Source organism: Macaca nemestrina, chromosome 14 (genome assembly GCF_043159975.1).
Source record: "Macaca nemestrina isolate mMacNem1 chromosome 14, mMacNem.hap1, whole genome shotgun sequence".
Lineage (NCBI taxonomy): Eukaryota > Metazoa > Chordata > Mammalia > Primates > Cercopithecidae > Macaca > Macaca nemestrina.
Window position 1 is genome coordinate 109,058,953 of NC_092138.1, and position 13,105 is coordinate 109,072,057.

At 43.3% G+C, this 13,105-nt stretch overlaps 1 protein-coding gene across 23 annotated transcripts in view; it reads left to right on the forward strand.

Moving 5' to 3' along the window:
• LOC105463938 (Ral GEF with PH domain and SH3 binding motif 1) overlaps window positions 1-13,105 on the forward strand; it is a 309,104-nt gene that overhangs the window by 42,809 nt on the left and 253,190 nt on the right. For all 23 annotated transcript variants that reach the window (XR_011612999.1, XM_011711384.2, XM_011711385.3 and 20 more), the window contains 2 exons: window positions 2,757-2,878; window positions 6,672-6,779. Coding sequence is in view for 22 of the 23 variants with exons in the window: in XM_071078830.1 (XP_070934931.1) it covers window positions 2,757-2,878; window positions 6,672-6,779 (230 nt within the window). In the remaining variant the exon portion in view is untranslated. The remainder of the gene's footprint in view (window positions 1-2,756; window positions 2,879-6,671; window positions 6,780-13,105) is intronic.

Sequence of the window (13,105 nt, forward strand, 5' to 3'; positions counted from 1 at the left end):
TCTTTTGTGGAGCTGCTTTTTCAACCTGCAGTAGCTGTGGATCTGTGGTTCTTGGTGACGGCGAACATGGCTTCTCTCAGGACAAAAATGACTAACAAATGAGACTTCTCAGCCTGTCTCCTCTCCTTGCTCATAAAAGAGGACTTTGGCCTCTCCAGCTCAGCTGTTTCTCTAAGGAAAAACTTTACCTGACCAGCTCTTTTTTTTTTTTTTTTACTATGAAAATTATCAAGCACTTGGAAAAGTGCAGAGACTGATACGATGAACTCCTCTATACCCTCTTGTCTAGATTCAGCCATCGTTATCATGCTGCTGTATTTGCCTTATCTCTACTCACGTATATTTTCCTGACCCATTTGAACCTAAGTTTTAAACTCACTTTACTTCTGTATGTTGACACACACCTCACAAAGGATAAAGACTTTTTCCTACTTAACCTCTGCGCTGTTATCATACTTAGGAGAATTGACAGCAAGTCAGTGGTACCCTCTAAGAACCATAGTCAGCTTTCTCCCAGTTGATTCCCAAATGTTGTTTATAGGGCGGGCTAGTTCTTCTGAGTGTTCTTGGGAAGAATGGGAAGGTAGAGGGCTCACAGGATAGAACTGAGGAGGGGATAACTGAAGTGGTTATATTGTATTGGAGCAGCTTTGAGGGATGAGAGAAGAGCCATTGTCAGCACTGGAGATGTACCAGGAGAGAACCAGGGTCATTTGGACGTTCCTTTTTGGTTGCTTGCCCCTGTTTCTTTTTTTCTCTTTTCTTTTTTTTTTTTTTTTTTTGAGACAGAATCTTGCTATGTCGCCAGGCTGGAGTGCAGTGGCCCGATCTCGGCTCACTGCAACCTCCACCTCCTGGGTTCAAGCGATTCTCTTGCCTCAGCCTCCTGAGTAGCTGGGACTACAGGCGCCTGCTACCACGCCCAGCTGATTTTTGTGTTTTTAGTAAAGACGGGGTTTCACCATGTTGACCAGGCTGGTATCGAACTCCTGACCTGAAGTAATCCGCCCTCTTTGGCCTCCCAAAGTGCTGGGATTACAGAGCCACTGTGCCCGGCCGCCCCTGTTTCTTTGACAGCATACTGCTGTGTGCCAGGCCCTGTGACTGAGGGACCTGGGAGGGTTGCAGATGGAGTCAATATCATCAGGCTGACTTTTTCTTCTTTTTGAGCTACCTCCAAAGACTGGAGCCAACTGCAGTTATCCAGGCAAATCATCTTTCGCAGTGACCTTTGGGCTAGATCTTGCCCTCCAGGACTGATTTTCACATACGCATCACAGATTCCGCATTTCCCAAATCAAATTCATCATCTTTCCCCCAAATCTGCTATGTCACCTCTGTTCCTTCCTTGAAGAAGGACACACCATCCTTCTGGTACCTCATGCCAAAAACCGTCTCATCCTCAGCTGGTACTTCTGCCTCCCCTCCACATCAGTGCCTGGGGAGTCTCAGTCCTTCCTGTCTCTCAGTCTGTCTCCTCTCTGACTTGACTGCCTCAGCCTCAGCTCAGGGGCCCTTCCTTACCTCTTGCCTGGATAACTGCAGTTGGTTCCAGTCTTTGTCTTCTCCTTGTCTTCCTCCCCACCCCCTCCCTACTCTCCTGGTCACTTGCCACTAAAAAGCTGTCAGTGGCCACAGCTTTCTGTGTTCAGTGATGTGGTAAATGCTCTGTTATAGGTGTGTGCACTTGGGTGACAGAACACTGGCTCTGCTTTGGGTTGTTCAGGCATGATAGCCAGAAGAAGGGATGTTTGAGCAGGGTCTTGAATGATGACAGGGTGATAGGGTGGCATGAACAAAGCCATCAAATAATGAGCTATCTGCCTCCCCTGCTGCCTCAGTTTCCCCACATGTAATAGGGTGTAATGATAGGACCTACTTCAGGATTTTTGGGTTAGATAAGTTAATGTATGCCAAGCATGGCATATAGTACTATATGGGGTTAGCTATTACCCACGTTATTATTGATGAAGAAGTGTGGTGCCAGGGGAACACAGAAGAATTTGCTTGTCTTCTTCACCCTGCCTTTGTTTTAAAAGAAAAATCAAGGCTGGATGCGGTGGCTCACACCTGTAATCCTAGCACTTTGGGAGGCCGAGGTGGGAGGATTGCTTGAGCCCAGGAGTTTGAGACCAGCTAGGCAACATACAACATAGCAAGACCCCACCTTCACAAAAAAATTAGTGGGACATGATGGCACATGCCTGTAGTCCCAGCGACTTGGGAGACTGAGGTGGAAGGATCACCTGAGCCCAGGAGGTTGAGGCTGCAGTGAGCTGTGATTGATCCACTGCACTCCAGTCTGGGTGACAGAGCGAGACCCTGTCTCAAAATGAGTAAGACAAAGATCACAAACTCTAGTGCCTGCAAGGGCCAGGCACGCACTAAAATGGTTGCACAAGCCAAGTGGGGACTAAAAGGCCCTGCTCCAATCCAAGGGGCAGCTGCCACTCAGCTGGCTGATGGTCACCATGCAGGAAAATGGGCCCAGTATTGCCAGAAAAGTCAGAAATCCAGAGTTCTATGTGAAATCTTCCAATTTTTAAATGTTGGTAATTAATTTTAAAAATACCAATACCCTATACAAGCCCATCAAACTGTGTCTGTGGGCCATAGTTCGCCTGAAAGCCACTAGCTGTTGACCTTTCTTTAAAGGTCTCCTCAGATGATCTGCTCAAGTCTGGTACAAATTTCGCCTGGGGATGGGGATAAATTTGTTTTGAAGACTGGTTTTTATGAGCCCCTTTGCCTTGCAGGACTTCTCCAGACAGGTTATGTTACCTGCAGAGACTGCCCTGAAGCTCCCTGTGGCCTGGAGACTATGTACAAGAGGAATGGTCTGATGGCTAGCGTGTTGGTCACCTCTGCCACTCCACAGGTACTGAGGCTGCAAGAATTGGGACAGTGGGTAGAGGGGTCTCCTTTCAGCTAACCCAGGCCCCAGCTGAGGCTTGGACAGCAAGGCAGTAGGGCACTATGAATACCACCATTCTTAGCACTCCTAAGGCCCCTGGCCACGCCAGGCGTGAGATTTGGGAGGCAGTCAGTCCTAAGGATCAGCATGTTTTCTGAAGTCGTTCTCTTCAAAGAAAAACAAATACCTGCCCAGTCCAGTCGTAGCAAGTGCCACATTCCATTTTGGTGGCAAGAAGGGATCAGACCTTTCCCAGGAAAAGCCGCTGCTGATTATAAATAAGTCACACACATTCCGGAATGAAGTCAGACAGAAGTCATTCCAACTGGCCCTGGGTTCTTATTTACCTTGCTCAGTAGGAAATGGCTGTAAGGACTGGTGGTCTGCAGTGGCCTGGGCTAGGGCCCCTGCCGTGGGGTTTGGGAGTTTGCTTTCCATGCTCAGTCATGGCACAGAAGCATGCAGGAAGAGTGGGTGCCATTTGAGGCCCAGGATGCCACCACCCTATTGTGTGTGAAACGCCTCCTCCTCTGACAGATTGGCAGGCCATACCAGGGTTTAAACCCACAAGGCCCTCCTCGTTATGCTGGGCTTTTGAAGTGATCCTGGGTAACCAGCCAAAAAGTCACAGGAATCAGTTCATTTCTTTTTTTTTTTTTTTTTTTTTTTTTTGAGATGGAGTCTGGCTCTGTCGTCCAGGCTGGAGTGCAGTGGCCGGATCTCAGCTCACTGCAAGCTCCGCCTCCCGGGTTTACGCCATTCTCCTGCCTCAGCCTCCCGAGTAGCTGGGACTACAGGCGCCCGCCACCTCGCCCGGCTAGTTTTTGTATTTTTTAGTAGAGACGGGGTTTCACCGTGTTAGCCAGGATGGTCTCGATCTCCTGACCTCGTGATTCGCCCGTCTCGGCCTCCCAAAGTGCTGGGATTACAGGCTTGAGCCACCGCGCCCGGCCAGGAATCAGTTCATTTCTTATGAACCTTTCAAAAAAATTCGGTGTTTTGATCTCTGGTCCTGAAATCGGAATAGGTTTAAGTAAAGCTGCTACTGCAGCACCAATTGTCATTACCCTTATTGTCATCACCAATGATGTACTTGGGGCAGCTTTTGATTGAACACGTCCCCTTGTATGATTGTGTGTGTTTGGGGCAGATACAATGGTGTGTCACTGGAAAGTTATAATACCTGAAATCCTGGGAATGGATTCCTTTTTGTAACTAGAGGAATCAGACTTCTATTTCCATCTAGAGTGACGCTTCTTTCTTTTCTGGTCTGTGTGTGTATATGTGTATATGTGTGTGTGTGTATATATATATAAGTGTGTATATATGTGTATACACGTTATACACATTCACACATATTTGCTGTGTATATGTACATATATGTGTATCCAGCACAAGGTAAGTACTCAGTAAATATTTATTGAATAATTGAATGAGCAAATGGATGAATACATGTATAACTGAAGTGCTCAATAAATTTTAATGACTGAGTGATACATTTACACACATATAGCCCCATAATTTGTTGCTTACTATATACCAGGCACTTTTTTGCATGTTCCATGGGCATTGTCTAATTTAATATTCACAATAACCCCATCAGGTATATATTATTATTTTATCCCCAGTTTATAGATGAGGAAGCTAAGGCACAGACAGGTGAACAAGCTGGCTTGGAATCACACAGCTGCCAGGTGGGTGGGGATTCAAACCCTGACTCTCGAGCTGGTGCTCCTAACCATGACATTATACCATCCAAAAGAAAATCCATCCTGTCACCCTGATATATTCTGCTTTCTGGAAGGTGGGTGTAGAAGTACAGAACAGTTTGTACAGAATTGTCTGCTCAGGATCTCCGTATAAGACTGGGAGATGTAGTAGACTGCCAATTCCAGCAGCATCAGCAGAAGTCTTTGTAACTTTTCCAAAGTTCATTCTGCATAGGTTCTCCTCAGGGGAGACTGTCCTGTCACTGTGGAACTTTAAAAATAGTCATGCCTGGGCCAGGTGTGGTGGCTCACGCTTGTAATCCCAGCACTTTGGGAGGCTGAGGTGGGTGGATCACCTGAGGTCAGTAGTGTGAGTCCAGCCTGCCAACATGGCGAAACCCGTCCCTACTAAAATTACAAAAATTAGCCAGGCGTGGTGGCGGGTGCCTGTAATCCCAGCTACTTGGGAGACTGAGGCAGGAGAATCACTGGAACCCGGCATGTGGAGGTTGCAGTGAGCCGAGATCACACCACAGCACTCTTGCCTGGGCGACAGAGCAAGACTCCCACTCAAAAAAAAAAAAAAAAAAAAAAAGCCATGCCTGAGCTCACCCGAGTCCCCTTGAGTCAGCTCTCCTGGGAGTGGAGGCAGATTCTGCCAGTTACTTTTTAAGCTTTATTTTATATAACCCGTACTATAGCCCTGGGAAGTAGGTTTAATATCACCATTTTACAGATGATAACTGACTCTGTAAAACGAAGTTATTTGTCTGAGTTCAGATAGCAACTGGTGTGGAGCTGGCATTTTAATCAGGCCTATCTGACCTCAGAGCTCTTAACCACTATGGTATCCTGCTTCTTAAGATCATTTTAAGAGTTTTTGGTATAGTAGACTCATTTTAAAATCTTTTGATGACACAGGCCTATCGAAATCTACAGGTTTAAGTTCCTGCTCCTCTTTTAAACCTTACATTTCCAGTTGTTGACTACTGGTTTCCCTCACTGGCCTAAAAACACTCTAGTTTTCAGGAAGATTACAGAGTTTTTCCAGATATAGCCATTTTGGAAAGAGTGAAATAAAGAAGAATTAATAAAAGCATATTCTCTAAATCCCAGTCCAAGATGTTGAGGTTAATGGAAACCACAAAATCCTTCTTCGTGAGCTGAGACTAATAAAATCGTTTATGAACAGGGCACAATTTTTGGGCAGTAAGCTTGATTAAGCTTGATGAAGTTAAATTAAAGAGAAAGTATATTCAACTTTCTGGGATCCCCAGTGTTGAGATTCATGAAATCAGCCACATTTGAGGAGTTTTAACTTGCCTTTTTATGGGAGACTCCCTTCATATACATGCAGGAGGCAGAGTGTCCTTAGCACAAAGGACTCTACTAAATATAACTTTCACACCGGCCTCTAAAGCCAGTTGGTTACCTCTCAGCTCATTAGCAAGCAGGCTTTGAATTCCAAGTGGCCTGCATGATAAATAAGCCTTGAGAGCTACTTTCACATTTTGTGTAACAATTTCCTGCAGTGACTTCAACTAGGAAAAAGAGAGGTAAAACCAGGTAATGTTCGAAAGACATCATGAAGCAGATTGTCTCCTCAGGCCTCCTAAGACATGCAGTCCTGTTCTCCCTCAAGGAAGATTGGGCTGAAATTTTTTACCCCACCAGTAAAACACTGGCCAGAGAAAGTTAGGGTGTGGCAACTGAAGGTATGTGTTTTGGGGTCAGATAGATACAAAAGTAAGTTTACTTTCTGGCTTTCCCTTTCATAGCTGAGATACCTTGGAAAAGTAACATTGCCTCTACTTCCTTATCTATAAAATGGGAACAATAATAATGTGTATTCATAGGGCACACATGAGAAGAAAATACACATGCAGTGCTTAACACGGTGCCTGGACTGGGGTAAAGCTCTAATCAATAGAAGCTGTTTTTATTGTACTATTCTGTTGCTCTCCCATCCTCAATTCCGAGGAGGTTTGGGAGGCAGTGATTCCAAGTCAGATCATTCAGTTAACACCATCTCTCCCTGCTCTCTACAGGGCAGCAGCAGCTCGGACTCTCTGGAGGGCCAGAGCTGCGACTATGCCAGCAAGAGCTATGATGCCGTTGTCTTCGATGTCTTGAAAGTGACCCCAGAGGAGTTTGCTGTAAGTGAAACAGAGCTGGTGTGGGTGGCTGGGCACCACAACAGGGCACTAGAGGGAGCCACCACTTAGGCTTTTGGCTCAGATTGGAAACGTTCTATATGCCCAACAAGAGGGTTGTGTTGAGTAAAGTATGTACCACCCTTTATGAAATACAATGCAGCATTAAAAAGGGTGCTGTCCTGAAATTAACTGCCCTGGAACGCTGTATGCTATATATATATAAATGAAAGGAGCAGACTAAAGCACAGTTTGTGAAGAACATGCAATTTTAAAAATGCATGTACAGGCTGGGCGATTTGGCTCACGCCTATAATCCCAGCACTATGGGAGGCTGAGGTAGGAGGATGGCTTGAGCCCAGAAGTTCGAGACCAGCCTGGGCAACAGAGGGAGACTGCCTCTCCAAAAATTGGAAATAAAAAAATAAGCCAGGTGTGGTGGCACACACTTGTAGTCCCAGCTACTCAGGAGACTGAGGTGAGAGGATTGCTTGAGCCTGGGAAGTTGAAGCTGCAGTGAGCTGTGATCATGCAACTACATTCCAGTCTAGGTGACAGAGTAAGACCCTGTCTCACAAAAAAAAAAAAAGAAAAAAAAAAAGCATGTATAACACACATATGACATGTATTTGCATGAGGTCTAGATTTTTTGTTTACATATTCATAAATATCTGGATCTATATAGCCAAACATATTATTTACTGTAGTATTTGGTCATAGATTCCAGGTAATTAGAATTAAATTTTTCTATTTGTTTATGTATACTTTCTACATTTTTATAATAACCATTTTCTACAATGATAAACAATATTATTTGGGCAATTAAAAAAATATAAATTAAAAAAAGATGTATCTTCAAACAGTGTGTTGCTCCTGGTCTAACTAAGGGACAGTCCCTTGTGGTGGAGCAGTGTTGGCTCCTTGTTTTGCCATGACTTGTTTTCCTCCTTTTGTACCTTGATGGTAGAGGGAGAATATTGACTCTGGGGTGACCTCAAATCTGATTGTGAGTGTTGTCCAAGCGTTGAACTTCTCTCCAGAACCCTGGAAGTGTTTCCAACCCATACCCACGTCCTCTCTACCCTCTTTGGTAAAAGAAGTTTCTTGTCCTCCTGGGTGCCAAGGGAAGTAGCTGGGCCCCATGTCATTGCTCTGCCATCATTGGCTTCTTCTATGTTTACTTTGTGCCAGGCCACACTGAGCCTGGCACATGCATCATCTCCTTCAGTGTGTCTAAGGGATCATTTTAAAACCTTCAGACTCTCTAGTGGCTCCCTCCTACTAGAATGAGACCCGGAGTTCCTCCTGAGGCCTCCAGTACTCTCTGTGGTCCGGCCAAGCCTCCTCTTCTGCCCCCAACTCCAAGCTCTCCCACTGTCTTTCTTCCCCAGGCTCACCTGCATCCTCTGTCCTTTTTTCAGTCTTCATGGCTTTTCCTTAGTTGTCTGCTCACTCTGTGTTCCAATGTCTGTCCTCAGGACTTCCACTGAGCTAAAGTAGCATCTTTCCATCATTATCTTTCTCCTTAACTCTGCTCTGTTTTTCTTCATAATTCTTATTACTACCCAACATTACATTATAGAATAATAATTTATTTTTTTTTTTCAAGACAGCATCTCATTTCATCACTCAGGCTGGAGTGCAGTGGTACAGTCACAGCTCACTACAGCCTCAATCTCCCTGGCTCGAGTGATCCTCCTGCCTCAGCCTCCCAAAGTGCTGGGGCTACAGGTGCACACCAACATGCCCTGCTAATTTTTTTGATTTTTAGTAGACATGAGATCTCACTGTGTTGCTGTGGCTGGTCTTCAGTTCTTGGACTCCACGTCAGCCTCCCAAAGTGCTGGGATTGCAGGCGTGAGCCACCACTGCCGGCCTATATGATAATAAGTTTTTATTTCATATCTCTTCCACTGGAATATAAACTTTCTAAGGACGGGAACTTATCTGACTTGTTCACTGCATTTTTTCCCAGTGCCCAAAAAATTACTGGCTCATAGTAGGTGCTCAGTAAATATGTATTGCCTGAAAGAGTTCAATTCTTTTTTTTTTTTTTTTTTTTTTGAGATGGAATCTCGCTCTGTCACCAGGCTGGAGTGCAATGGCGGGATCTTGGCTCACTGAAACCTCCGCCTCCTAGGTTCAAGTGATTATCCTGCCTCAGCCTCCTGAGTAGCTGGGATTACAGGCACATACCACCATGCCCAGCTAATTTTTGCATTTTTAGTAGAGATAGGGTTTCACCATGTTGGTCAGGATGGTCTCAATCTCCTGGTCTCATGATCTGTTCGCCTTGGCCTCCCACAGTGCTGGGATTACCGGCATGAGCCACCGCACCTGGCGAAGAGTTCAATTCTTACAACAACTCAATGAGGCATATCATTAGCTCCCAATTTTCTGATAAAGTAAGGATCCGACAGATCAATTTTCTTACATGGATTATATAGCAAGGTATTGGCAGAGCCAGGTCTGAAACTCTCATCTCCTAATTACCCATATAATGCTAGGAAGTAATATTAAGAACATCTCTTATTTTTGAACACTGATTATGTCTAGGTCTTGTGCTAAATGTTTTACATGCTTTATCTAATTCATAACAGCCTTACAAATTAGATATAATTATTATTCCCAATTTACTGGTAAGTCAGTCAACACTTGGAGAAGAAAGTTGTCTCTTCACACAGGTAGTACATGGCACAGCTGGGATTAAACCAGGGCTGTCTGGCACTGTAGACCAGTGATTTCCAATAGAAATACAATGTAAGTTCCATATGCAATTTAAAATTTTCTAGTAATCGGCCGGGTATGGTGGCTCATGCCTGTAATCCCAGCACTTTGGCAGACTGAGGCGGGTGGATCACCTGAGGTCAGGAGTTCGAGACCAGTTTGATCAACATGGAGAAACCCCGTCTCTACTAAAAATACAAAATTAACTGGATGTGATGGTGCATGCCTGTAATCCCAGCTACTTGGGAGGCTGAGGCAGGAGAATCGCTTGAACCCGGGAAGCGGAGGTTGCGGTGAGCTGAGATTGCGCCATTGCACTCCAGCCTGGGCAACAAGAGCAAAACTCCATCTCAAAAAAGAAAAAAAAAATTTCTAGTAACTACATTAAAAAATAAAAGAAGTGAAATTACTTGTGATAATATGTTTTATTTAACCATATATATCCAAAAATATTACCATTTCAAAATACAAGCAACATAAAATTATTAAGATACTTCATATTCTTTTTTTTTTCAAACTAAGTCTTCAAAATCCAACATGTGTATATGTGAGAAACAAGGTCTCACTCTGTTGCCCAGGCTAGAGTGCAGTGGCTATTCACAGGTGCAGTTACACCACAGTGCAGTGCCTTGAACTGCTGGGCTCAAGTGGTCTTCCTGCCTCAGCCTCCCAAATAGCTCAGACTATAGGCTTGTGCCACTGTACCTGGCTCCAATGTATAGTTTTTACTTTATAGTGCTAGCAACATTTCAAATGCTCAGTAGCCACATGTGGGTAGTGGCTACCATATTGGACAGTGTAACACTAGAGTCTGTACTGTTAGCCACAAAGCTGTATTGTCTCTCCTTTACAGGACTTCATGGATCTCGCAGTCTGATGGCCTAGCTTCTATGTTCTATTTATGTATGTTTACTTGTACTTTTAAGAGTCATGTTTTTTAGCTTCATGAAAGAAGCAATAATGAGGCTTAAAAATCCCTTTATAGCTGTTTACTCTGTGGAATGGCAGAGAGTTAGACTGCATCATAGGAAAACATTGCCTAACAGGACTCCTTGGTGAGACTCAGAGCCTGGTTTTCTAGCCTCAGTCGTAGGGTATTGCTTGGCTTGCTTCAGGCTGCCTTTCTGAGGCTGGGAAGACTGTAGGGAAGGATGGTGAATACTTTTTGAGAATGCAGTGCTAAAACTTTGGCTGTCTCTGCTGGAGCTAGTGTGTCTTTAGCTTACATGTGAAACCAGGTCTCTGGAGTCTTTGGCCTCTGGGAAAGCACTGGAGTGCCTAGGTGTTAGAATTGAACCAGACCAACTGGCATTTTAGTTTCCTGTCTAGTGAAAGAAAAAACCCAGACATGAAAATCCACTGAAAGAATTATTTGATTCTGGGAAGATGGTGGTGGCAGTAGCGTATTTTTAAATTCTCTCTTAATCCGCATTCCCCCACTGCCCCACTATGAACGTTCGGAACAACTAGATAGCAAACCCTGAAACCCGGGAACAAAATTGTAGTAAACCTAGGTGACAAGTTATCCTCATCACCCCCAAAATACAAGTGGTATATATATACACAATGTATACCACCAACATCCACAAGACCTTCAGGGTATCAGCGTCTGTAGAGGAGAAAGCAGAATAAGCACTGGGGTATTTGATAGACTTGAGAATAGGAGAACCCCAAAGTTGCCAATAGATATTTGCTAGAAAGTTCAGTGCATCAGGGTGGGAATAGCAGTTGAAATTGGCAGGGATTTTGACTATTCAAATAATGGGTGAGTAGAAATGATCTGTGGAATAGCCATTATGACCTCTTGAAACTGGGCAACTAGGGGGTCCCTTCTAGAATGATGCTGCATACCTAAGAAATTCAGTATGGAGTGGAGTCAAAATGATCAGAAAGGATAGAGATAGTTGTGGCAAAAGATGATCTAAGAGTCTGTGTGTGTGTGTGTGTGTGTGTGTGTGTGTGTGTGTGTGTGTGTGTGTCAGAGAGAGAGAGAAAATCTCAAGAAATAGTGGCCGTGGTGTTGAGCACTACATGAAAGCAAACTAAAACACAGCTGTGTGAAGTTAGAAAAGGTACTCTGAACCATATTGCCCTCTAAAAGCTCAGGAAAACTAATTTTGCATAAAAATAAGCAACAGGAAATTATTGCTGTCAAATCTCATTCAAAGTTATTATACAAAAAAAGAGACAAGAATCCCTATAGACAATGAGAGCATGCCAAAAAACAGACAAAACCTGTAACTGTTTATTTTAAAATGAGCTAAGAGATGTTAAGATCATGCATGAAGAACATAAACCAGAAATACGAAAATCTCAGAAATGAGATGACAGAACTTAGGAAAGACTTAAAAATAAAAGAATTCTGTTGGAAATGAAGATTGAACTAGAAGGAACACAGGAACACATAAACATAACAGAAAATGCCTAAGGGAAGAAACTTTTTCACATGAAAATAAATGAAGAAAGAATAAGACTTTGGGGAAAAGTGACAAATATTCATGATAGGCAAAGAACATCCAACATACAGATAATAGGAATTCCTGAAAGCAGGGAACAAAAAGGCAAGGGAACTTCACAAATAATTAAAACTAAAATTTAGGAAAATGTTCATGAAATTAAAAAAAAAAAAATAAAGATTTGAAACTGCATGTTGAAAGAGCACACTGTGAAGCCGAGAATGTCAACCCCAAATGGTCAGTACTTTACATTTGTAAAGACGTATTCTTTACAAAGTACTGGATTTTAAAGGAAAAAAAATTATTTGGGCATGTAGGCAAAAACGGCAAATGACGTATACAGGAAATGATTAGATTACCATCAGTCTTTTTTGACAGAAACATGTTTTTGCCAAAAGGAAATAGAACTACATAATTAAATAAGGAAAGAAAAAAAAGTGAGCCAAAGAATTTATAATATATCCAGCAAAACTGACTTTAAAGTATAAAGGACACAAACAAACTGTTGTGAACGTGCAAGGCCCCAGAATCTTATTCCCCTGAGCCCTTCCTGAGGAGTCTATGAGAGAATGAGTCTTAGACATAGTTACAGAACCATTGCTATAAAGACAGGTAGAGAGCAGTAAACATGCAATTACTTGTGGAATTAAGACTGAATGAGGGTTAAAGGTAGAGGGTATAGTTTGTAATGAATGTGTGCCCAGATGGTAGATATAGTATGACTGTAGGATAAAGTAAATGAAAACTTATGGGATGCTGGAATCTTAGTATATACTCTGTGTCCTTGAGACCAAGATTTTCAAAATAGAAGAAAGGAGATACAGATATAATACAGAAGAGGTTAAGTAAGTTTTAAAAAATGTCCTGACTTTGAATTGGAAATACTAGTATGAATTCTGCACTGTGGTCTTGAAATAGCATTTCGTACTAAAAGAACCCATGGCTTCTGGAGAACTGGTTGATTCCAAGTCTAGGAAAGGACATGTTCAAGATGAGCCTGGTACATCTTCCCAGTACCCAGTGAGGAAGCTGTAAAGGAATAGGAGGGTCCGTGGCAAAAGGACTCAAGAGCTAGCTAGAAGTAGCTCCCATTGCCCCATCATGGCACAATTTGAGCTTCAAACGGATAATAATTGCAAATGATTG